The sequence below is a fragment of the Poecilia reticulata genome, chromosome 3 (assembly GCF_904066995.2).
Source record: "Poecilia reticulata chromosome 3, P_reticulata-male-v2, whole genome shotgun sequence".
Lineage (NCBI taxonomy): Eukaryota > Metazoa > Chordata > Actinopteri > Cyprinodontiformes > Poeciliidae > Poecilia > Poecilia reticulata.
This window is the reverse complement of record NC_088832.1, coordinates 36,679,335-36,701,016: the sequence shown is the minus strand read 5'-3', so window position 1 is coordinate 36,701,016 and position 21,682 is coordinate 36,679,335. Positions and strand designations below refer to the sequence as shown.

General features: G+C 49.6%; 1 protein-coding gene across 7 annotated transcripts in view; it reads right to left on the bottom strand.

The window, feature by feature from the left end:
* vps13c (vacuolar protein sorting 13 homolog C) overlaps window positions 1-21,682 on the bottom strand; it is a 72,283-nt gene extending 50,601 nt beyond the window's left edge. For 5 of the 7 annotated variants that reach the window (XR_014087058.1, XM_008402710.3, XM_081605719.1 and 2 more), the window contains exons 1-32: window positions 21,551-21,682; window positions 19,812-19,855; window positions 19,569-19,611; window positions 16,931-17,026; window positions 15,866-15,967; window positions 13,269-13,331; window positions 12,897-12,971; window positions 12,676-12,785; window positions 12,532-12,591; window positions 11,750-11,809; window positions 10,940-11,020; window positions 10,786-10,843; window positions 9,472-9,599; window positions 9,289-9,395; window positions 9,030-9,204; window positions 8,211-8,273; window positions 8,000-8,135; window positions 7,831-7,931; window positions 7,135-7,277; window positions 6,873-7,065; window positions 3,181-3,295; window positions 2,968-3,104; window positions 2,688-2,814; window positions 2,497-2,614; window positions 2,302-2,434; window positions 2,142-2,214; window positions 1,965-2,059; window positions 1,731-1,884; window positions 1,160-1,236; window positions 984-1,043; window positions 755-905; window positions 38-157 (exon numbers count right to left, since the gene is read on the bottom strand). Coding sequence is in view for 6 of the 7 variants with exons in the window: in XM_008402710.3 (XP_008400932.2) it covers window positions 38-157; window positions 755-905; window positions 984-1,043; window positions 1,160-1,236; window positions 1,731-1,884; window positions 1,965-2,059; window positions 2,142-2,214; window positions 2,302-2,434; window positions 2,497-2,614; window positions 2,688-2,814; window positions 2,968-3,104; window positions 3,181-3,295; window positions 6,873-7,065; window positions 7,135-7,277; window positions 7,831-7,931; window positions 8,000-8,135; window positions 8,211-8,273; window positions 9,030-9,204; window positions 9,289-9,395; window positions 9,472-9,599; window positions 10,786-10,843; window positions 10,940-11,020; window positions 11,750-11,809; window positions 12,532-12,591; window positions 12,676-12,785; window positions 12,897-12,971; window positions 13,269-13,331; window positions 15,866-15,967; window positions 16,931-17,026; window positions 19,569-19,611; window positions 19,812-19,855; window positions 21,551-21,650 (3,298 nt within the window). In the remaining variant the exon portion in view is untranslated. The remainder of the gene's footprint in view (window positions 1-37; window positions 158-754; window positions 906-983; window positions 1,044-1,159; window positions 1,237-1,730; window positions 1,885-1,964; window positions 2,060-2,141; window positions 2,215-2,301; window positions 2,435-2,496; window positions 2,615-2,687; window positions 2,815-2,967; window positions 3,105-3,180; window positions 3,296-6,872; window positions 7,066-7,134; window positions 7,278-7,830; window positions 7,932-7,999; window positions 8,136-8,210; window positions 8,274-9,029; window positions 9,205-9,288; window positions 9,396-9,471; window positions 9,600-10,785; window positions 10,844-10,939; window positions 11,021-11,749; window positions 11,810-12,531; window positions 12,592-12,675; window positions 12,786-12,896; window positions 12,972-13,268; window positions 13,332-15,865; window positions 15,968-16,930; window positions 17,027-19,568; window positions 19,612-19,811; window positions 19,856-21,550) is intronic. The other 2 variants (XM_081605721.1, XM_017303355.2) reach the window with 1 other exon arrangement.

Sequence of the window (21,682 nt, the reverse complement as noted above, 5' to 3'; positions counted from 1 at the left end):
TTGGACAGGAAGTCAGCTGACAGGAAGTGATTCATACCCTGGACTCTGATGTCAGCAATGCTGTAATGGTCATCGCACACCTCGACATGGAAGCAGCCCAACATGGCGAAGAGCCTGAAGCTGAAGATGCCGCCGCCATCTTTACTGCCTTTAGACTCTGCAGCACACACACATGGAAGCTTAGTGGAAGAAGAAACTGTGTTAGAAAAGCAGCAGTGGGAAAACTGAGGATCAGTGCTGAACAAAGTTTAATTCACGATAATTTGTGGAAAAGATCAACTATAATGATTTTCTGGTTGGTGAAAACATTTGGGATTAAAGGAGAAGTTCTATGTTTTTAGTGCCAATTTAAGGAGAAATCCAGTGAATATGTTACATTCAGCTGGTACAAAAACGCTACACAGTAAATATGACAAAGACAGTTTCCTCATTTAGCGCCTTGAAATTAGGCATCTGTCTCTTTAAGAACCTCCTGCTCTTCCTGAAGCTCCACCTCCAGGAAGTCATCACGTTTTTACTAGCGTTGCTGTGAGCAGCAGCTCCTATGATGATCTCAGCAGCTGATTGCTAATTGCTGCTGGCTAGTGTGAAGGAGCTGAGTGGGGGAGGAGTTGTGGCTGGAAGGCGGGGCTAGGTCCACCCAGGTGTTTTGCCTCAGGGTTGAGGAGGCCATTTCCCCTCAGATATCCATTTTACTTTTGCTGCATGTCGGGGGCAGCTACCTGCACCTGTGCCACCCGGAGTGTGAGTTCACCTGTCCGACTCTGCTGTGTCTTCTGGACCTGCTTCTCAGCGTCCTGGTCCCGCGTGGCGCTGAGCCGCGGTGGCACGGCGCTGTTCAGGTAGCTAATGGTCGCAAGCAGAGCTTTGGTGTGAAGCAGGAAGTCCAGAGAGGAAACTTCCACCTGGAACAGCAGAACCACTTGTAACACCTGGATACCGACCGGCACCTGCCTGGAAACGGTTGAAGCGCTAAAACTCACCTTCAGCGTCTGCTCCGTGTTGCTGAACAGAGTCTGGAAACTGGGACCGTTGGGGTCAGCCTGCAGCGACACAAACAGAGCAGCTAGCCCCTCCCACTTAGCCGTTAGCCCCCACGAGCCCTTTGCTCCTCACACAGTAAATCAGCCCAAGCACACCTGAGGGTTGGTCAGCTCACCTTGATGAACTCCACCTTCAGCAGGTTGGAGTCCTGCTGCTGGGAGGAGCTGATGAGGTGGAGAGGACCGCTGCCCCCTGAAAGGTCAAACACCAGAATCAACCAACGCTGAGACAGGGAACCGCTTCACAAGAGCCCAGAGCCAAAGACCCGGTTCTGGACCCGAACTCTTCTGGGGAAGCAGGTGATGAAGACCTCGGAGTCTTCGTCGCATTTAAAGTGATGAAGACTCCGAGCCGAGGAAGGTCAGCAGCTCCTCTGGATGCACAGCATCTCCAACATTCAGGTGAGACGGACGTGGAGGCGTGGCCAGCTGTAACTGAGCTGTAGAGGGTGAGGTCAAAGGTCACACCTAGGTGTGTCAGATAACATCTGACTTTAGTGTTGGGAGAAGAGTCTTTCTGTCCAACTGGACCCAGAGCAGAACCGGGTCAGAACCTCCAGAACAAACAGCTTCATGATGTGAACCATAAACAGTCGTCTCGTTCCGAACCGTCCGCAGAAACAATCGGGTCGACCAAAACCAAGATCTCCAGAACCTGCTGCGTCGGCAGGTAGCAGCTCAGCTCACCTGGAACGTCACGGTAGTCGACGGCAACGCGCCGGAGGTACGCGGCGACGCTCTGATCGAAGCTTCGCAGTTTCCCCTCGGCTCCGAGCTGAGAGACGTTGAAGGACAGAACCGTCTTCTCCTGGTCCTCCTGCCGGGTCAGCTCCAGCAAAACCTGAAGACACGAGGTCAGAGGTCACTCCACGCTGACCCCAGCAGCCACCTCAGCCCAACCACCCAGCAGCACCAGCTGACCTCTCTAAGCTCGAACTCGAAGTGAACGTTGATGAGTTCCTCCTCAGCCGACCGCTGGAGATCCGTCAGTTTCTCACCGCCGTCTTCTTCAGAGTCTGGAGGATAGACGGACGGTGAGGACAGACGGTGAGACAGCGTCCTGTCCGGGTCCAGGGTCAGAGCGAAGCAGCAGCTCACCTGTCCCGAAGGCGTCCAGGAAGGCGGGGCCGAGACTCTGAGTCAGAGGACGCATCGTCGCCAACGGCAACACCTGAGATGTTTCAATCAGAAGCTACTTCAGATATTTGTTCAGTGAATAATGCAGTGGGGGTTCAGGGATTGGACTAGGACAGCTGACCTTCTCGGTGGGGGTGGAAGGAGCAGAGCCGGCCGTGGGCAGCGGGACGCTCTCCACCAGCTCCATGACGTTCTGGATCTTCTGGTCTGAGATTCTGACATGCATCAGCGGCAGCTCGCCGGACACCTTGAACCTGCGCACAGGAAACGGCTTCAGCATCGGAGCCGGGCAGCAAGGCGGGGTCAGAGGTCTTACCTTGGCATGCGGACGTCCTTCTCCACCATGCACTTGGCCAGGTGCAGCGTGAGGTCCATGGGCCGCAGGACGTGCTGCGCCGAGGAACTCTGCAGCCGCGCCATCTTCCAGGCCTCTCCTGAAAGAGGTTTGCTGCCTCAGATCATCTGCATCAACTGAATCTGAAGCTGACCTGCTGTGTGACCTCTGACCTGACTTGCTGTAGAGCAGCTGGACCTTCCTCAGCCCCATGTCGTACCGCTCATAGGCTCGATCCATGATCTCCTCCAGAGACGAGGAGGACGATGAACTCCGACTGCTCTGGTCCACGCTGTACAGCTGCAACACAACCAGGGTTAAAGCGCCGCTCTGTCACTCAGCAAGAATGGAGCTTTGGGTTTTGACCAAAGAGCCCTGAACTCTGAATAAAGATGTTTAAAACTCAGGAAACACGGAGACATTTCAACAAATTCAGAGGCAAACGAAGCTGACCTGGAAGCTACCGAAGTCCACGATCAGCAGGTCTGACTCGCTGCTGTAAAAGCCGGACTTTGGTACGATCAGGTACGACGGCTTCAGCTCGATCTTCAGATCCAGGACCTTCCGTGTTTCAATGACGTGAGACAAACCTGCAAAGACCAGAACCAAGCAGAGACTGACAGTGGAGCCAGCTGCTCTGATCCAGCGTCTCGCTGCTGGTCTCACCTGCAGCGGTCTTCTCTTTGATCTCCTCCAGTTTGGACAGCGTGGCCGACGTCAGGACCTCCAGGTCCACACCTTTCCCCGTCTTGAAGAACTCCACCATACTGTTGACAGTGACCTGGAGTGGAACATTTTAAGGTTACTTTGGTTACTAACCCATATGGACAGTCTTCTTAAGACGTTTCTCTGGTCTCTGTATTACAATAAAGTATTTCAGTTGTTTCTTTGCTTGCACCTTGAATGTTCCCTTTCCCTTATAAAAAAGATGCGTATGCTTGCAATCTGTTTGGCAACCAAGTAGATGACCAAACTCCCTACGAAGCTTCGGGCTCAGAGTCTTCCAACACTAAGAAACATTCAGATAAATACTGATTAAGATCAATTCTTCCTCTGGTTTTTGAAACAGCTTTTCCTCACTTTGTTAAAGAAAATGTCCACAACAAGGAGAAGCAGGCCAACATGGAGCGGACACACCGTGAAGACCTGGCTCAGACGTGACCTTTAACCCTCAGAATCCGCTCTCCTCCAGGTCCCTTCAATCTAAAGACCCAGAAGGGTCCTGCTAAAAGGCTCCAAATGCCATAATTATATCCAATGAAAGTGAGACGGTTTGTTCTCTTGTCACACAGAAAGGTTCCTTAACTGGCTGACTGTCCCAAGTCTGCCTTTGATTGGCAGAAATTAATCTTTTGAGAACTCCGCCATCAAAAGATCTAAATATTTGCCCCCTAGAGTCCCAGAGTAGCAGTAACCTTGTTAATCACACTAATTGTGTGATAATCACACAACTCTGCCGTAGGGCCAAACGGAGATGGCGTAAAACTCAACTTCACGTTTATTATGACATCTATAAAGAAAGACTACGTAACTATCATTCAACACTAAAACATGCCAGAGAGGCTCTTTGCAGATGTCATAAACAAAAACATTATCAAAGCTCGAGCTTTATTTCCTACTGTCGACAGGCTCACAAACCCTCCTATGACGTTACCACCTGAACTTCAATCTAATGCCTGCAACAAGTTTTCAGCTTCTTCTCAGAGAAAATTCAAAAGATCAGAGGATTAATCTGCACATCGGCTCCAAAGCCAGAACCAAAGCTGGGCCCAAACCAAACAATGCAGGAAAAATGACCCACTTTCAGCTGCTTCACTATAAAACCCTAGAAGAAACGATGAGTCAGTGAAGCTCCGGTTCCGATCCTCACATCTCTTTAAGAAAGTCCTGCCTGTCGTTAAGGATCTGATCCAGATAGTAACTCATCGCTCTCTTCAGCTGTTATCAACCCACTGATAAAATCACTGCTGCAGAATTACAGGCCGACCTCTGACCTCTGATTCATTAGCACAGCTATTGAAAAAGCTTCAACAGTTAAATAACTTCCTAACGATAATGAATCGCTTTGACTCCTTCGTCTGGTTTCCATGGTTACCACAGCACAGAGACGGCCTAGTCAAAGTGTTCAATGATATCCACATAAATACAGACTGTGGGAGAACCACAGTGCTGGTTCTGGTTCTGGTTCTGTTGGACCTCAGTGCTGACCAGGACATTTTACTGAACCGACTGGAGACTTGGGTCGGACTCTCCGGTCCAGAACTCAGCTGGTTTGAATCCTACATAAAGAACAGGGATTTCTTTGTTTCAATCGGAAACTTCTCATCAGAGAGGTCAAAGGTCACATGTGGGGAACCCCAAGGTTCAATCCTAGGACCCCTTCTTTTCAATATCTATCTGCTCCCACTGGCTCAGGTTATAAGATCAGCTACCATATCTATGATACACAGCTCTACATCACGATGTCACCAGGTGACCTTTGACCCCATCCAATCACTGAATAGATGCTGAGAACAGATCAATGTGTGGATGAGACAAAACTGAAGTTATTATCTTTGGACCTAAACAGAGCAATCTAGAGTTACAGATCTATAGTTATGGATCTAGAGCAGGGGTGTCAAACTCCAGTCCTCTGCTGTCCTGCAACTTTTAGAAGTGCCTCTGCTGCACCACACCTGAATAGAATAATTAGGTCGTTAGCAAGGCTCTGGAGAACTGAGGAGGTCATTAAGCCATTTGATTCAGGTGTTTTGTACCTGTGGCACATCTAAAAACTGCAGGACAGCGGCTGGAGTTTGACACCCCTGATCTAGAGTTATAGTTCTGGAGCTACAGATCTAGAGCTACAGATCTAGAGTTACAGATCGAGTTACAGATCTAGAGTTATAGATCTAGAGTCAATGCACAGCTTCAGTTATTCCAACTAAAACCAGCGATCAGCCTGAAACCTGGGAGCAGTGATGACCTCTGACCTCTGACCTGAACCTTCAGAGCCACACACAGACGGTCACAAAGTCGGCCTTCTGTCCCCTGAAGAATCTCCAGGATCAGAACTGATGACTCAGATCAGAGAAACTCATCCAGGATTTTAAACACATTGATTCCTGCAGCAGCGTCTCATCAGGTCTGACCAACAAATCAACCGTCCAGAAGCTGCTGCTGCTGTTCTGACCAGAACCAGGAGGATGGAGACATGACACCAGATCTACATCACCTAGATCTACATCACCCAGATCTACATGACACCAGATCTACATCACCCAGATCTACATCACCTAGATCTACATCACCCAGATCTACATGACACCAGATCTACATCACCCAGATCTACATGACACCAGATCTACATCACCCAGATCTACATGACACCAGATCTACACCACCCAGATCTACATGACACCAGATCTACATCACCCAGATCTACATCACCCAGATCTACATGACACCAGATCTACATGACACCAGATCTACATCACCCAGATCTACATCACCCAGATCTACATGACACCAGATCTACATCACCTAGATCTACATCACCCAGATCTACATCAACCAGATCTACATCACCCAGATCTACATGACACCAGATCTACATCACCCAGATCTACATCACACCAGATCTACATCACCCAGATCTACATGACACCAGATCTACATCACCCAGATCTACATGACACCAGATCTACATCACCCAGATCTACATGACACCAGATCTACATCACCCAGATCTACATGACACCAGATCTACATGACACCAGATCTACATGACACCAGATCTACACCACCCAGATCTACATGACACCAGATCTACATGACACCAGATCTACATCACCCAGATCTACATGACACCAGATCTACATCACCCAGATCTACATGACACCAGATCTACATCACCCAGATCTACATCACCAGATCTACATCACCCAGATCTACACCTGGAGCTCAGAGGACAGACTGTAAAATGGTTCAGAACCACATTAAAGATCTGCTGCTGTGGTACCAACCTTCCTGACCCCTCAGGTTCTGGTTCTGGTTCTGCTCAGCATCCCCAGAACCAGAACCGAACGAGGAGAAGCAGCTTTCAGCTTCTATGCACCACAGATCTGGAACAAACTTCCAGAAAACTGTAAAACAGCTGAAACCCTGAGAGCCTTTAACTGGACTAAACCCGTCCTGGTTAGAGCTGCTTTGAAACGGGATCAGTTTGGATTTAATGACTGAATGTGACGATTTGATTGTTGATTCTCTGCTGTGTGACTTTGTGCTTTTGCTTTGTTATGATGTAAAGCTCTTTGAAATGCTGCTGAAATGTGCTGAACAAATAAAATGTGATTGATAATAGTCAGAGACCAGCTTACCGCATCGTAGATGATCTCCACAGGCTGGGAGTGGATCTTCAGCAGCTGGTCTCCAGAACTCTCCTCAGGGTTCAACTCAAACACCACGGTGAGCAGCGATGATGAAGAATCGCCCACGGAGGCGATGAGCGAGGGAACGGCGCCCTGCTGCTGCAGCCCTGTGACGTACCAGTGCTCCAGCGCCGCCTCCACCCTGCAAGAGGAAGCAGCTGGTGTGAGTCTGGCTGAGGCGGCCAGAGGGTTCCAGAGGAAACGCTCCCACCTGACCGCCTGCGCTCCGGGTCTCTGGGATATCCTGGTGCTCAGGTTGACCATCCGGATGTTGAGGATCTCCGGGACGTCATGCTGCTCTCTGATGGTCACCGACGTTCTGAGCAGCTGGAAGGTGACGATGGCACTGACGTACTGAAACACAGAAGGCTGGGTCACTGGGTCGCCTTAGGACAACGTTTCACTTCATTAAGGTTCTGATCCCTGAGGATGAGGTCTGGGCTTTGACTAGGCTATTGTAACACCATGATCCGATTCTCTTTCAACCATTCTGTTCTAGATCTGCTGCTGTTTGGATCCTGGTTCTGTTCAGGATGCAGTTTGGACCGAGCTTCAGCTGCTGGACAGATGGACTCACATCGGACTCTAGAAAACCTTGATCCGGTCTGCTCAGACAGCCATCTCTCCTGAAACCACATGCATCAGAGCATGAGGAGTCTCTGTTGACCTGATGTCTGGATTCCTCCATCACGGCCCAAGATTTCTAGTTTGTTCTCATCTGTCCAGAGGACATTGTCCCGGATGTCTCATCCTCCATCAAGTAGCAGCTTTGTTAACCTCAATCCGACGGCCATTTTCAATCTACCATTGAAGAAGACGCTTTCTCTTTCAACGCCGACACAGGGCTCCTCCTCCTGTCCTGTCATGAACGTCAACATTTTTCAAACGGACTCTCTAGAGTCTCTACCTGTTTGGGTAAAGCCAGGTTGTGCGAGCTGCCGCTGTAGCCAATAGCTGTGTAGAGTTTTTCCTTCTCCTCAGCAGTCATCAGCTGGTCCAGACCTGAAGCTGAAACAGAAGTTGCTGGTTCAGAACCAAGTCTTGGGTCTCTCTAGAAGGTCCAGATCAAGTCTTACTCTCAGACTCCTTGTCCTCCTCCACCTCCTGCTCCTCCTTCTTAGCCTTCCTCCCAAACCAGCCGCTGAAAAAGCCTCCTCCTTGTTTCTGGCCTCCGGCTTTCTTCCCAGCCAGTTTCTGGCCCGACCGGATCACCTGCAGGAGCAGAACCCTGAAATCAAGCCGGGCCTGTGAGAACACACGTCATCACCTTCATTTGTACAAGATCACCTCCATCTGGGCTTGCTGACGGGCCAGAGTGATGTTGAACACGTCCAGGGTTTTCTCCAGATCCTGAAGCACAGCAGAGACCAGCTTCAGTCAGCGTTTTTTATTTATTACTTATTAGTTCAGCTTCCTTTTATCCATTATAAGATTCAGCAGATCTAATTATTAATCATTTTGTTTTCCTCTAATTTCAGACATCATGTGTCAGAGGTTTTGCTGTAAAGTCAATGAATCAATGCAGGAGACTGTCGCCCCCTGCTGGCCCAGGAGAAGCAAACGCCCCAAGTCAATAACTTTCTTAGAACCTTTGAAAAAATAATCTGTTTCATAACTAGGATCAACTGGAATGGATGCTGGAGTGAATTTAAACGTTGCATTAAATTGTCATTATTTACAAAATCATGCAAAGTTGGCATTTTTAATGGACTTTTAATGCAACTTTGCATTATTAATGTCGTTATTTATTCATAAAGACTTTATGTTTATGACACTCAGTCTTATGGACACCCCTTCAAATAAAGTGTTACCAAAAACACGTGACCAACATCTTGAGAAAAACATCTCGATTTATCCAATAAAAGTCTGAAATGGAAAGAGATCATTTCATGTTTGAGAGGAGAAACAAACTGAGTACGAGACGTTGGGATGGGTTTCCTGAAGTCCGAACTCAAGTTTCCATTTCTGCTTCAGGAAACCCAATTTAACCCAATGTCAGAGGGCTGCAGTGGATTCATAGACCAGAATCATCCATCCCATATCCAGGTGTTATGGGATGTTTGGTTGCTTAGCAATGTGAGTCGCGTCGCCTTGCCGTTTCCTCACCTGGATCTGCTTCTCGGTGTCTGGCCCTGGCTTGTTCTGACTCAGCAGCTTGCTCTTGTAGGCAGCCTTGTAGACCTTCAGGCTCTCCCGGTGCTGCTGAATCTTGGACCAGGACCACATGTGGCTGAGGCGTCGGATGTGGACCTCCATGATGCTGTTGAAAGCGTACCTCCACCTGAAGGTAGCAGGAGACCATAAAGTAACCGGTCTGGTCCTGGTTTTATCTGGGTCTGCTAATGGAGCGGGACAGCAAACCCACCAGACTTTGACGTTCTTACTGACGGGAACATCAGGCCTGAACTTCCTGTAAGGGGCGCTCTTTGCCATTAGATCAATGGACTCCAGCACCTCCACCATGCTCAGGTACTGTGGAGGACAGACAGGTAAAGGTAGTCTCACCTGTTTCCACCTGATCCATCCAGCAGGCTGCGTCTTGCCTCACCTGAGGTTTGGTCATCTCGATACCAATGTTCTGGACCTCCACCTGCAGCTTCACCTTCGGAGACTTCAGCTCTGCCTCCGCATTCGGGTTGATGCACATTTTAGCCGACGCGAAGATTGGCTTGAAGACTAGACAGAGAAGAAGAGACCAGCAGCTCTGACCGTCAGGCACTTGACAGATCCCCAAAAGATCCACAGCATCTCATATGACAAGTTCAGGTTTTCATCAACCCCATGAAATGATGGTTTCATTCATCGTTATGAAGCAGAAAGACTACGATCCTTATTTCATCTTATTTTAGTCTGTTTTCTGAATAAGTAGTAAATAAATTCTAAAACTGAATTAAAATCAGCTGAAAGTAAGAAGACTTATACACACACACACGTTTGCATGGCTATCTTTGTGGGGACGTCCCATTGACTTCTGATATGCCAAACTTTGTTTTATTTCAATCGATCAATCGATCAATCAATTTTAGCTATAACGCACCCTTCATGTCGGAGGCAGCTCACTGGAAACACAGAATAAATGGTTTGAACCATCCAGGGTCACAGTCTGCAGGTGCAACTACCAGAGTTGTGAAATAAAGTGAAACTGGTGGGATTCTCCCTTTTGCTCCCATCTTTGTAAGAGGGCAGGTGGGTATAACAGCTTTTACCTTTTCTTCACTGCCCTGGACGAGCCAGCGGAGTCACTGCTCTATTCTGTGCTCAGTTTCTTAATAAAATAATTATTTGATTCGTTCTTGATTGACTCAGTGTTTCACCTTAAGTGAGACTCATTTATTTCCTCAACGCTTCCATTCATCTCTACAGCCTGATCCTGGTCCCAACCAAAACCCAATTCACACCTTCGTCCTAAATCTGACCCCACAGCTTAGTATGTCAGGAAAATGGTCCCCACAAGGTATTACACACACACACACACACACACACACACACACACACACACACACACACACACACACACACACACACTGCATCAGTGTTTCTGATGTTCTGTCTGGATCACTGAACAATATTCTGACTTCACCATTAAAATGTCTTATTCTCCGTCTCCATGGAAACACTTCTAGTATTTCCATGGAGACGGGCTGAAAGATTTCCACTCGGATGGAAACTCTGAGATCTTCGTCATTTCCTGGACAATCTGGACTGCAGAGCAGCTGAAGCTGCAGGTCAATAGATTCAACCAGGGAGACACTTGACAAATCCTGCTACCACCGCAAACCCTTAGTTTAGGGTTCAAAGGTCATAAGGCCACCAACTGACATCACAAATAGCCAACATTTATTAATCAAAGATCTGAACTCACTGTCCTGATAGTGATGCAGCTGCTGGTCTTTGCTGCTGATCTCTGACCTTAACTGGTCCTGCAAAGGAGAGCAAGGTCAACCGGGGGGCAGGGAGGCTCTGAGTCCACTCAAACAGAAATGAGCTTCATCAGATCAACACAGACTTGGACTGACCACAATGTCCTGCCAAGAGCTCCGGTAGTACATGGGACTGTTGACGTTCCAGTAGGCGTAGAGACTCTCCAGACGGCCCAGCTGGGGACAGACACACCGGGCAGCAGGTATTTATTAGTACTCAGCGTTTCAGCAACAAGGCAGCTCAAAGTGCTTTACACCAAAAAATACATAATAACCAACAATTGTTATGTCCTTTGGCCTCATTATAATTATTTTTTGTCTATTTTTCCTGACTGTTTTGTTGCCAGACTTTAGTCAAATGATATTTTTCAGATTTTTAATATATTTTGGAGTTTGGATAATTTCTTATTTTGGAAATGAATTTGATTGCATGAAGCTGGGCAGCCATGACCGTTGAACATTAGAGGCCATGTGGCCTCCTGGTACCTTTGGTTTTACAGGATGAATGTGAGGAGTTGAAGGATTGAGCACAGGGTGTGATGTGACTAAATAGTCATGGGGTCACCGGCAGGTCACAGGTGACTTTGTTATGATTAGCTCTAGACCTGCTCATGAACAGCAGGTGCTTGAAGCAACGCCTCTGGCAGTCATCCGAGATCCATAGAACCGCAGTTACAGCAGTAACTCTTGTTCTTTATGTCAGACTGGAACCAATGCAGAACAGTTCAGAACTGTTCTGGAACCGGTTCCAGTTCTGGTCCGAATGGAACCAGAACTGGAACCAGTTCAAGTCGGACCCAGCTCTCCAGTTGCTTCGATAGCAAATCAACCGTCTCTTTTTTTCCCTCCAGCTGTGTTTGCATCAACAATCATGGAGTTCAGGAGAGACCGAGTGGAGCATCTCACCTTATAGATGATCTTTGCAGCTTCATTCAGAATGCACAGCTTCCAGTTCTCATCAGTCGTCTGAAGGTAGAAGAACATGGAGAACATGGACCATCAGCAGAGGCAGCGGGACGTCAGGCTGCGTGTGTGTGTGTGTGTGTGTGTGTGTGTGTGTGTGTGTGTGTGTGTGCGTGTATGTGTGTATGTGTGCGCGCGTGCGTGTGCGTGTGTGTGTGTGTGTGTATGTGTGTGTGTGCGTGTGTAGGTGTGTGTGTGTGTGTATGTGTGTGTGCGTGTGTGTGTGTATGTGTGTATGTGTGTGTGCGTGTGTGTGTGTGTGTAGGTGCGTGTGTGTATGTGTATGTGTGAGTGTGTGTGTGTGTGTAGGTGTGTGTGTGTGTGTGTGTGTGTGTGTGTGTGTGTGTGTGTGTGTGTGCGTGTGTGTGTGTGTGTGTGTGCGTGTGTGTGTGTATGTGTGTGTGTGCGTGTGTAGGTGTGTGTGTGTGTGTGTGTGTGTGTGCGTGTGTGTGTGTGTGTGTGTGTGTGTGTGTGTGTGTGTGTGTGTGTGTGTGCGTGTGTGTGTGTGTGTGTGTGTGTGCGTGTGTAGGTGTGTGTGTGTGTGTGTGTGTGTGTGCGTGTGTGTGTGTATGTGTGTATGTGTGTGTGCGTGTGTGTGTGTGTGTAGGTGCGTGTGTGTATGTGTATGTGTGGGTGTGTGTGTGTGTGTGTGTGTGTGTGTGTGTGTGTGTGTGTGTGTGTGTGTGTGTGTGTGTGTGTGTGTGTGTGTGTGTGTGTGTGTGCACCTGCAGGCTGAGCTCTGACAGTGTTAAACCCATCGATAGGGGGCGCTGTGGATCTGACAGCTGAAAAACATCAATGAAGCTGAGAGTCAAGCAGAGCTTCAGGAGACAGAACCAGAATTGGACCAGGGCCGGGTCAGAACTCACGTCATCCTCGTAGCGCAGGTGGATGCTGCTGATCTTCACCTGCAGGTTCTTGATCACCTGGGTGGCGAGTTTCTCCATGAATGTGTCCTTCTTGTCCTCCTGAGGTTTATCTGAAACAAGCAGAGACGGTCAGGAACCGGGTCGACTCCCTCTGGACAAAACCAGAACCGACGTCTCTTCTTAAAAGATCTGCGTCTCTTTAAGGAGAAACATAAACTCACCTGCTTTGTGTTCATGTCGCTTCAGTTTCTTTAGAACTTTTTTGTGCTTTTTGGGTTTTTTACGTCCTTTTGGGACTTTGGCAGCGTTAAAGACAGAACAGCCATTAGAGACAGAAAAGCTGGAAACAGAGAGACAGCAGGAAGCAGAAGAACCAGAAGCTTTGGACCTGATGGACTGAGTGAGCAGAGACACCAATCTGACTTTGGGCATCAGAACCCAGCATCTGGAGCTCTGGCAGTGATGCTGCCATGGACCCAATAAAGCCCAAACCACTTACTGGTCCCTGGTCCAAACCCTGGAGGACAGCTGTCTCCTGTGTGTCTCAGTGTTTCAATTTCTCTGGGTGTTTCTTAGTGTCTCTGGTGTGTTACCATTGAGCTGCTCCTTGTAAACCAGGCTCTCCAGACCGAACAGCAGATCTCCGGTCTGAGACGCTGACAGCAAACGCAGCATGAACAGGACAGACAGAAAGTTAGTGAGTACACCTGCAGGCTCATGCAGCAAGGATGGGTTCCGAATTCAGTACTTTTATTGGAAACGACCGAATTCTGTCGATACTACCGAGTACCGATTCACATACAATCAAACGGTACCATGTTTCAGTATCCAAGCGCATCATTGCGACCGTATCGAGGAAGAGTGGTGGATTTTCCATGCTTGTCCTGAAGGCAGCACAGCAGCGCAAGGACGTGATGACGTCAGCAGCCGCTACTTCAGTAAAACAAGTCAGCATAGCCGTTACGAAACACTAAAAGGTACGGCTCCGCTTTCAAAATGCGATGCTTGTTGCAATATGTGCAACACAAAGCAGAGGAAACATGTCTGGTCAGAGAGAGAAGCTGGTTAAGCTCAAGATTTTCCAAATGCTGAAGAGGGAAGATTCTCTACAGCCTCAGACCTACAACGGCTGCATTAGCCTCCGTTAGCACAGCTGCATGTAGCCAGAAACACGGATGAACAAAAGCTGAACACATTTGGTGATGGCAACATTTACGATGCAAGTGAGGGGAAACGATAAATAGGAAAACATGGAGCTGGATTCTAATTTGTGCAATATGACAAAACACTCCGTTAGTTGCTCTGAAGAGTTTTCACTTGGAAGAAATTTGTCAAATGATGTTACAATATAAAGACGTCTTGATTCATCCATTTTCTTCCATCCTTGTCCCAGTGGGGCCAGGAGGGGTGCTGGAGCCTCCCCAGCGGTCAACAGGCGAGAGGTGGGGTCACCCTGGACGGATCGCTCTGGACAGGTCACCCTGGACGGGTCGCTCTGGACGGGTCGCCCTGGAGGGGTCACCCTGGACGGATCGCTCTGGAGGGGTCACCCTGGAGGGGTCACCCTGGACGGGTCGCTCTGGACGGGTCACCCTGGACGGGTCACCCTGGACGGATCGCTCTGGAGGGGTCACCCTGGAGGGGTCACCCTGGAGGGGTCACCCTGGAGGGGTGACCCTGGACGAGTCACCCTGGACGGGTCGCTCTGGACAGGTCACCCTGGACGGGTCGCTCTGGACGGGTCGCCCTGGAGGGGTCACCCTGGACGGATCGCTCTGGAGGGGTCACCCTGGAGGGGTCACCCTGGACGGGTCGCTCTGGACGGGTCACCCTGGACGGGTCACCCTGGAGGGGTCGCTCTGGAGGGGTCGCTCTGGACGAGTCACCCTGGACGGGTCGCTCTGGACGGGTCACCCTGGACGGGTCGCTCTGGACGGGTCACCCTGGAGGGGTCACCCTGGACGGGTCGCTCTGGAGGGGTCACCCTGGAGGGGTCACCCTGGACGGGTCGCTCTGGACGGGTCACCCTGGACGGGTCACCCTGGAGGGGTCGCTCTGGAGGGGTCGCTCTGGACGAGTCACCCTGGACGGGTCGCTCTGGACGGGTCACCCTGGACGGGTCGCTCTGGACGGGTCACCCTGGAGGGGTCGCTCTGGACGAGTCACCCTGGACGGGTCGCTCTGGACGGGTCACCCTGGAGGGGTCACCCTGGACGGGTCGCTCTGGACGAGTCACCCTGGACGGGTCGCTCTGGACGGGTCACCCTGGAGGGGTCGCTCTGGAGGGGTCGCTCTGGACGAGTCACCCTGGACGGGTCGCTCTGGACGGGTCACCCTGGAGGGGTCACCCTGGACGGGTCGCTCTGGACGAGTCACCCTGGACGGGTCGCTCTGGAGGGGTCGCTCTGGACGGGTCACCCTGGACGGGTCGCTCTGGAGGGGTCGCTCTGGACGGGTCACCCTGGACGGGTCGCTCTGGACGGGTCACCCTGGACGGGTCGCTCTGGAGGGGTCGCTCTGGACGAGTCACCCTGGAGGGGTCACCCTGGACGGGTCGCTCTGGACCAGTAAACCTGACAGTCATGTTTCTGGACTGTGGGAGGAAACCGGAGAACCCGGAGAAAACCCACCATGCAGGGAGAACATGGAGACTCCATGCAGAAAGACCGGGAATCGAACCCAGAACCTTCTTGCTGCAAGGCAGCAGCTCTACCAAAAATTAGATATGTTAAAAAAAACGTTTATTGTTAAGAAGCAACATGCACAAAAGTACCAAATACTGGTACCGTTTCCCGACACCGATTCTCAGGTACCAGATATTGGTACCGAATGGATTCAAGTGTCAAAGGTTCCCTGACCTGCAGACTCATGCAGTCGTGCTCAGACTCCTGTGGGCGACCAGGCTAGTCCAGTCGCTGGTGCAGGACCTCCTAGTATCAATGACCTGTTCTTGTTTGGCTCTTCTGTTACTGTGGGAGCCAATCACAGCCTTCCTGGCTGAGCCAATCACAGCCTTCCTGGCTGAGCCAATCACAGCCTTCCTGGCTGAGCCAATCACAGCCTTCCTGGCTGAGCCAATCACAGCCTTCCTGGCTGAGCCAATCACAGCCTTTTGAGCAGCAGCTGAAAGCAACAATGAAGAGAAAGAGGAGAAAAGCCTCAGACAGCAGCAGGTTGGGGTCGGTCTCACCTCTTCGTGTCGCGCTCTGCAGCGCCTCCTCGATGCGCTGCAGCTCCTTCTGCTTCGCCTCCTGCTGGTAGCGCTCCTCCTTCGCTGCATCGTACTTCATCGCTGGGGAAGACAAAAGGGAAAGCAGCTGGATGGACCTGCAGGAACTACGCTGCTTGACCCCAGAAGAAGAACCAGCAGCAGACCAGACGGTCAGAACTGGTTTCACTGGGTCACTCCTGTCTGCAGGAGTCCAGGTTGATAACTGGGATCAGTTGGAATGCATGTGTGATGGAGATGAAATGATGTCTTTGTAAAGTGACTTGGTGCTTTATATGTAACGTGAACCAGCTGGTGGACTCCTGGTTCTGAGGAAAACCAGTTCAACCCAGAGTCCAGACCCAGTCTCTCCGTTTCTTCCTCAGTGGGACTTTTGGCGTTTAGGGGAACGTCAGCGGATTCTACTGGATAAATGTTGTGTCAGCACAACAAGTATGACTTCAGAACTCTTAAAATGTATTTTGCGGTGCTCTTTGCTATATGAATATCGTGATGACCAGAAACTGGTCCGTCTGACCGGCGCTTGCTTTTCTGTGGTTCATTTAAATTAACGAGTTGATCTAAAATCATCTGTTTCTGCTCAGAATCCAAAACAGATTTCAGTTTTATGACCGACACAGAAAACTAGACTTCCAGCCATAAGGCCCACAGAACAGGAAACCCAAAACACAACCTGATGAACAGGATCTGAAGCTTCAAAATAAAAGCCTCTCAGCCCTAATGTCAAAGTCAGGTGTGTTTCCTTATAGAGACCGAAGGCCACCTCCCAACGTCAGCAGAACACACACACACACACACACACACACACACACACACGCACACACGCACACACACACACACACACACACACACACACACACACACACACACACACACACACACACACACACGTTCAGCATGCTGTCGGCCGTCTCAACAGATGTTTTATTCTGATGTGTTTGTGGCTTGGGGAGAACCGGACTCTGATCAGAACCGGACTCTGATCAGAACCATCCGGCGGATGGATTCTGTTCTGATGGGACTTACTGGCTCCAGGAACCACCAGCAGGTAGAGCCCGTCCAGCGTGGCCACCACCGCGTCGCCGTACAGGTTCTTCCAGGGGATCTTCAGCGTCAGCTTGCCTGAAACAGACAAGATGGAGAGTTACTGAGATCTCAGCAGAACCGGTGGAGTACCGGGCCTGGAGGAGCCTGGGGAAGCCTGGGGGAGCCTGGGGGAGCCTGGAGGAGCCTGGGGGAGCCTGGGGGAGCCTGGGGGAGCCTGGGGGAGCCTGGAGGAGCCTGGAGGAGCCTGGGGGAGCCTGGAGGAGCCTGGGGGAGCCTGGAGGAGCCTGGGGGAGCCTGGGGGAGCCTGGAGGAGCCTGGAGGAGCCTGGAAGAGCCTGGAGGAGCCTGGGGGAGCCTGGGGGAGCCTGGAGGAGCCTGGAGGAGCCTGGGGGAGCCTGGAGGAGCCTGGAGGAGCCTGGAGGAGCCTGGGGGAGCCTGGGGGAGCCTGGAGGAGCCTGGGGGAGCCTGTGTAACGCTTCTATGTTATGTTGTAACCCCGTTACACTTGAAAATGCCTGAAGGTGTGAGCTGGCGTTTGGTAGAAACTCGTAGTTTCGGATCTTGTTCCACTGCATGAACAGAATGAAGGACCAGGAAGGTGGAGAAGTTTCTAAACCGAATAAAAGTTGCAGAATTGACCTAATGGATATAATGAATTTAAAGAATCCAGCTGTTTAACCATTTAAGGCAAGGGTCCCCAAACTACGGCCCGCGGGCCGGATCCGGCCCGCCTCCACATTTGGTCCGGCCCCCTGAACAATACCAGAGAGCATTCAGATTGTTTTTTCACCTACCGTATTTTCCAGACTACAAGCCGTTTATATGTGGACTTTTCTTCAACCACCAGGGGGCGCTTTAGCAGGAAGTGAATCATTGGAAGTCTGGTTACTTGGTGTCAACACTGAGCCACAAGCAGCAAAATGAGTCAGAAACAGATCAGATGTCTTTGGAAAGTTTCTTTGCAAAGGGGAAAAGGCCCAGAGAAGAGACAGGAGAATGGATTCATCCCGGACCGGTAGGTGAGTCCCACATTACAAGCCGCTCTGCGTAACATGCGGCGACCGGCTGCTAATGAGGCAATGAAGCTTCAAGCTGCTTCACCACGTAGAGACCAAGCAGGCTGTGGATATCAGCAACACTTCAGGTGTTATTGTCTCTCATCTCTCCCTGATGGACCGTCTGGTTGCAGAGAAACAAGCTCAGGGCTCCGTTAGTCATTATCGTGAGTTAAAATGTTCACCAAAGTAAAATGTTCGTTTTTGTGGCGCATCTGTATCTTATTTTGAAGGGATATATAAACGTTACCATAGCGACCAGAGTCAGAGCGTTTGGGTCGAGAGGAGATGAGTAGAGCTTGTGAGTCTTAAGTCTGGTTTAGACAGAAAGATTTCAGAATGTCGGCCGATTCTCCAAACCTCTGTGACCACAGAGCTGATAAAGTCCAACAGGTTCGATCGGTTCGTGTGTCCAAGGCAGGAGGAGCAACACGAACCGATTCCAGTCAGAACATCCCGATTCCAGAGGATAATCCAGTAAAACCCCCAACATGGCGGGAATTTAGAACAACCAAACACGGATGACGATGTAGAAGCAGTAGTGATAGTTTGTGGAGTCATTTGAATAAAAGACGTAACAAAAAGAAAAGGAGGTGGATGAAAGACGACGGAGCAGCCGCTCTATTTGCTGCTCTATGATTTGGAGGTGAATGTTTTCATTAATAGTTAACATTTTGAACTGAATAAACATAATAATGACCTTTAGATTTAATAATAAACATTTCCACATATCATCTCCGATATGTCAGCTGTTTGGGATTCCCCTCTGCTCTGACGTCACCGCGCTTTCTGATTGGCTACCGTCACATTCAGCAGGTTGTTCTCGTTCCCAGACAGGAAAAACCCACAGGATGTGATAAAAAGGCCAAGACAACCCAAATAGGGCATAATCAGGATTTAGTGGGAACACCCTCTCCCCCCGGTCCGCGGTAATAAACAGGTTGGGACCACTGACTGATTTAGCTCATGCTAGTAGCAACATGAAGGATCAGCACTTTGACTGTTACAGTTCAGAAACTACCGTAATCAGTTCAGTTAAAACTTGGCAACTTTTTCTTTTTCAACGTAATAAATGTGATATTCAGTTGACCTGTAGTGACTCAGATGTTGGCTGTCCGCCCCTCTGCTGCTGCTGCATGGTGTGGAAAACCGGCAGAGATATCTGGGACTTTTATGTTTACTGGTTTAAAATGAAACAAAACTTTGGGGTTGTGGCTTATAGTCCGGTGCGGCTCATAGTTGGGAAAATACCGACTATAATCCTTCCTGGATTTTTCTGAGAAGAACCCAGAGAGGATTATTTGATTGTGTTTTCAGGAAAACAATATATTTTTACATGTAGACTCTCCTGCAGTCTTTGTGTTTCAAACTGACTCGGCCCCCAGCAGAGAAGGGAAACGTTATGTGGCCCTCAGGAAAAGGTTTGGGGCCCCTGGTTTAAGGAGTCGCTAAATGCATCAGTTTCCCTTTAGCCAACATCCCAGCATGGTGAAGGAAACGGGGAGTTAACTTTGCCCTTCAAAGTATTAAAACAGAGAAACACAAATTAGGTTCAATACTCACCAATCTGTCCAGCTTTTACTTTGAAGGGAACATCAAACTCGCTCTGAAACATAAACAAAGTCAGTCAGAGTCTGGGCCTGAAGGGGCGCCCCATGAGAGCTCCCGCTCTGAGCCGCCACCAGGTCATGTGATCTGCTGCCAGCTACAGGGATGATGATGGTCCATCATCAGTTTGCTTAAGCCAAGCAGCAGCAACACAAAGATGCTGCTTTTCAAAATAAAAGCTGCCTCCAGAAGACTTACCAGAGCGTTTTCCTTCACCCTCAGGTTCTCCAGAACTACATTTCCTGCAGAAACACAGAGAACAGAATCAGCTGGGTTCTGGTCGCAGTCTGTCAGCCGCAGGACTTTGAGTGGAAACAACAACGAGCATCAGCAGCTGAACCCGATCAGAACCGGAGGAGAACCTGCTGGTTCTTCTTCAGGGGATTTTCCATCAATACTAACAGCTGAATGCTGATTGGTGGAGCCTCCCAGGTGATTCGTCAGATGAAGGAATGCAGGCAGACGGGCAGGTGAGGATGGAGAGACGCGTCAGTGTGCAGACGTGTCGCTGGCCTGGTTTTAAGCTCCATATTCACTAATTCAGCTGTGAGGACAAAACCTTTTGAATCTAATATCTGTTTTTATTACTTATTTTTATTTAGTAATGTTTTAGGGTCAACTTGAACCCTAAACATTTTACCAAGATCTTTTCAACAAAAACTGAACCAAACAGCAAACCAAGAAAACGTCAGGCCTCCGAGCTGAGCAGAGCTGGAGGTGGCGCTGTTCGTCTGCAGCGACTGCAGCAGCATCTGCAGCATCTGCAATGCCAGGATGGGAAGACATCAGCAGTGACCTCAGAACAGCAACTGTTGTTGCTTGTGAACCTCAGGAGGGTCAAAGGTCATCTCCAGGCCATCTGGAGTCCATTATCTTCCAGAGAGGAAAACTTCCCAGAAGTCCCAGCAGATTCAGAGGTCAAAGGTCAGAGCATGAAGCTCAGAGAAATGACCAGTAACCCCAGAGCTCCACCTCAGACTGTCCAGGTCTTCTTTACTTCTTTAGCAGGTAAAAAGTTCAAAGGTCATATTTGGTACTGAAGCACAGCATCCTGTGTGATGACCTCCAACCAGTTGAAAAGCACGGTGGTGGAGGGTAATGATGTGGGTCCAGTCAGGCAGAAAGCAGCACAGTGCCACCTCCAGTTGGGTCAGCCCCATTTCCAGACCTTTGGACCCTCAGCCAGGACTTCATAATGAATGAATGAATGAATGAATGAATGAATGAACAAACATTATTAATCCCAGAGGGAAAACAACCCGTCCAAAACAAACCCTTCAGAGGAAGGTGCCACACATGCTGAGGGTTAATCATCAGTTATTCTTATCAGCATTAAACACACTGAACAAATTAACATAAAGCCTGCGTGCGTGTGTGTGTGTGTGTGTGTGTGTGTGTGTGTGTGTGTGTGTGTGTGTGTGTGTGTGTGTGTGTGTGTGTGTGTGCTGATAAACTGCACCATGAACGGCTCCAGCCAGATCTGATCCGGGATCAGTTGGTCTTATTTTTGTTTCCCAGCTGCTCCTTTAAACTCCAGTGAAGGTTTTCAGTCCAGACTTCTTTCCAATAACAGCGGATTTAATGAAACCCGGTTCTTACCGGAAGTTACACCTGAAAGCCCAGTTCTGTTCGGGTCCAGGTTGGTCTTTGTTGGTCAGACTTTATTTCGGGGTATATTTGAGTTGCTGTCTGTATATATAATCCATAATCCGTTCAATTATAGTCGTAGAGTCGCTGTCGTTTCCGGGATTAACGCGGGATCTACTCAATAAAGTTGAGATTCCAACAGAAATACGAGGGATTTGTGTTTTAAAATGAAGCCGAATTAAAGGCTGGACCAAAGTACAGAAACAACCATCTGCCTGGGTTATTACTAACATGCAGTGAATAGTAAAATTAAAGTGTTTCTCTGTTAGCTGCGAGCTAGCAGCACTCACCTCCCCAGATCCCGATCTTCAGCTGAGACTTGTCCAGGTTCTCCACGTAGTCCCCGATGAACCTGTTCAGCAGGTCGCTGACCAGAGACTCGAACACCATGGCTGGAAGCTGCTGACGGACCCGCCGAGGGT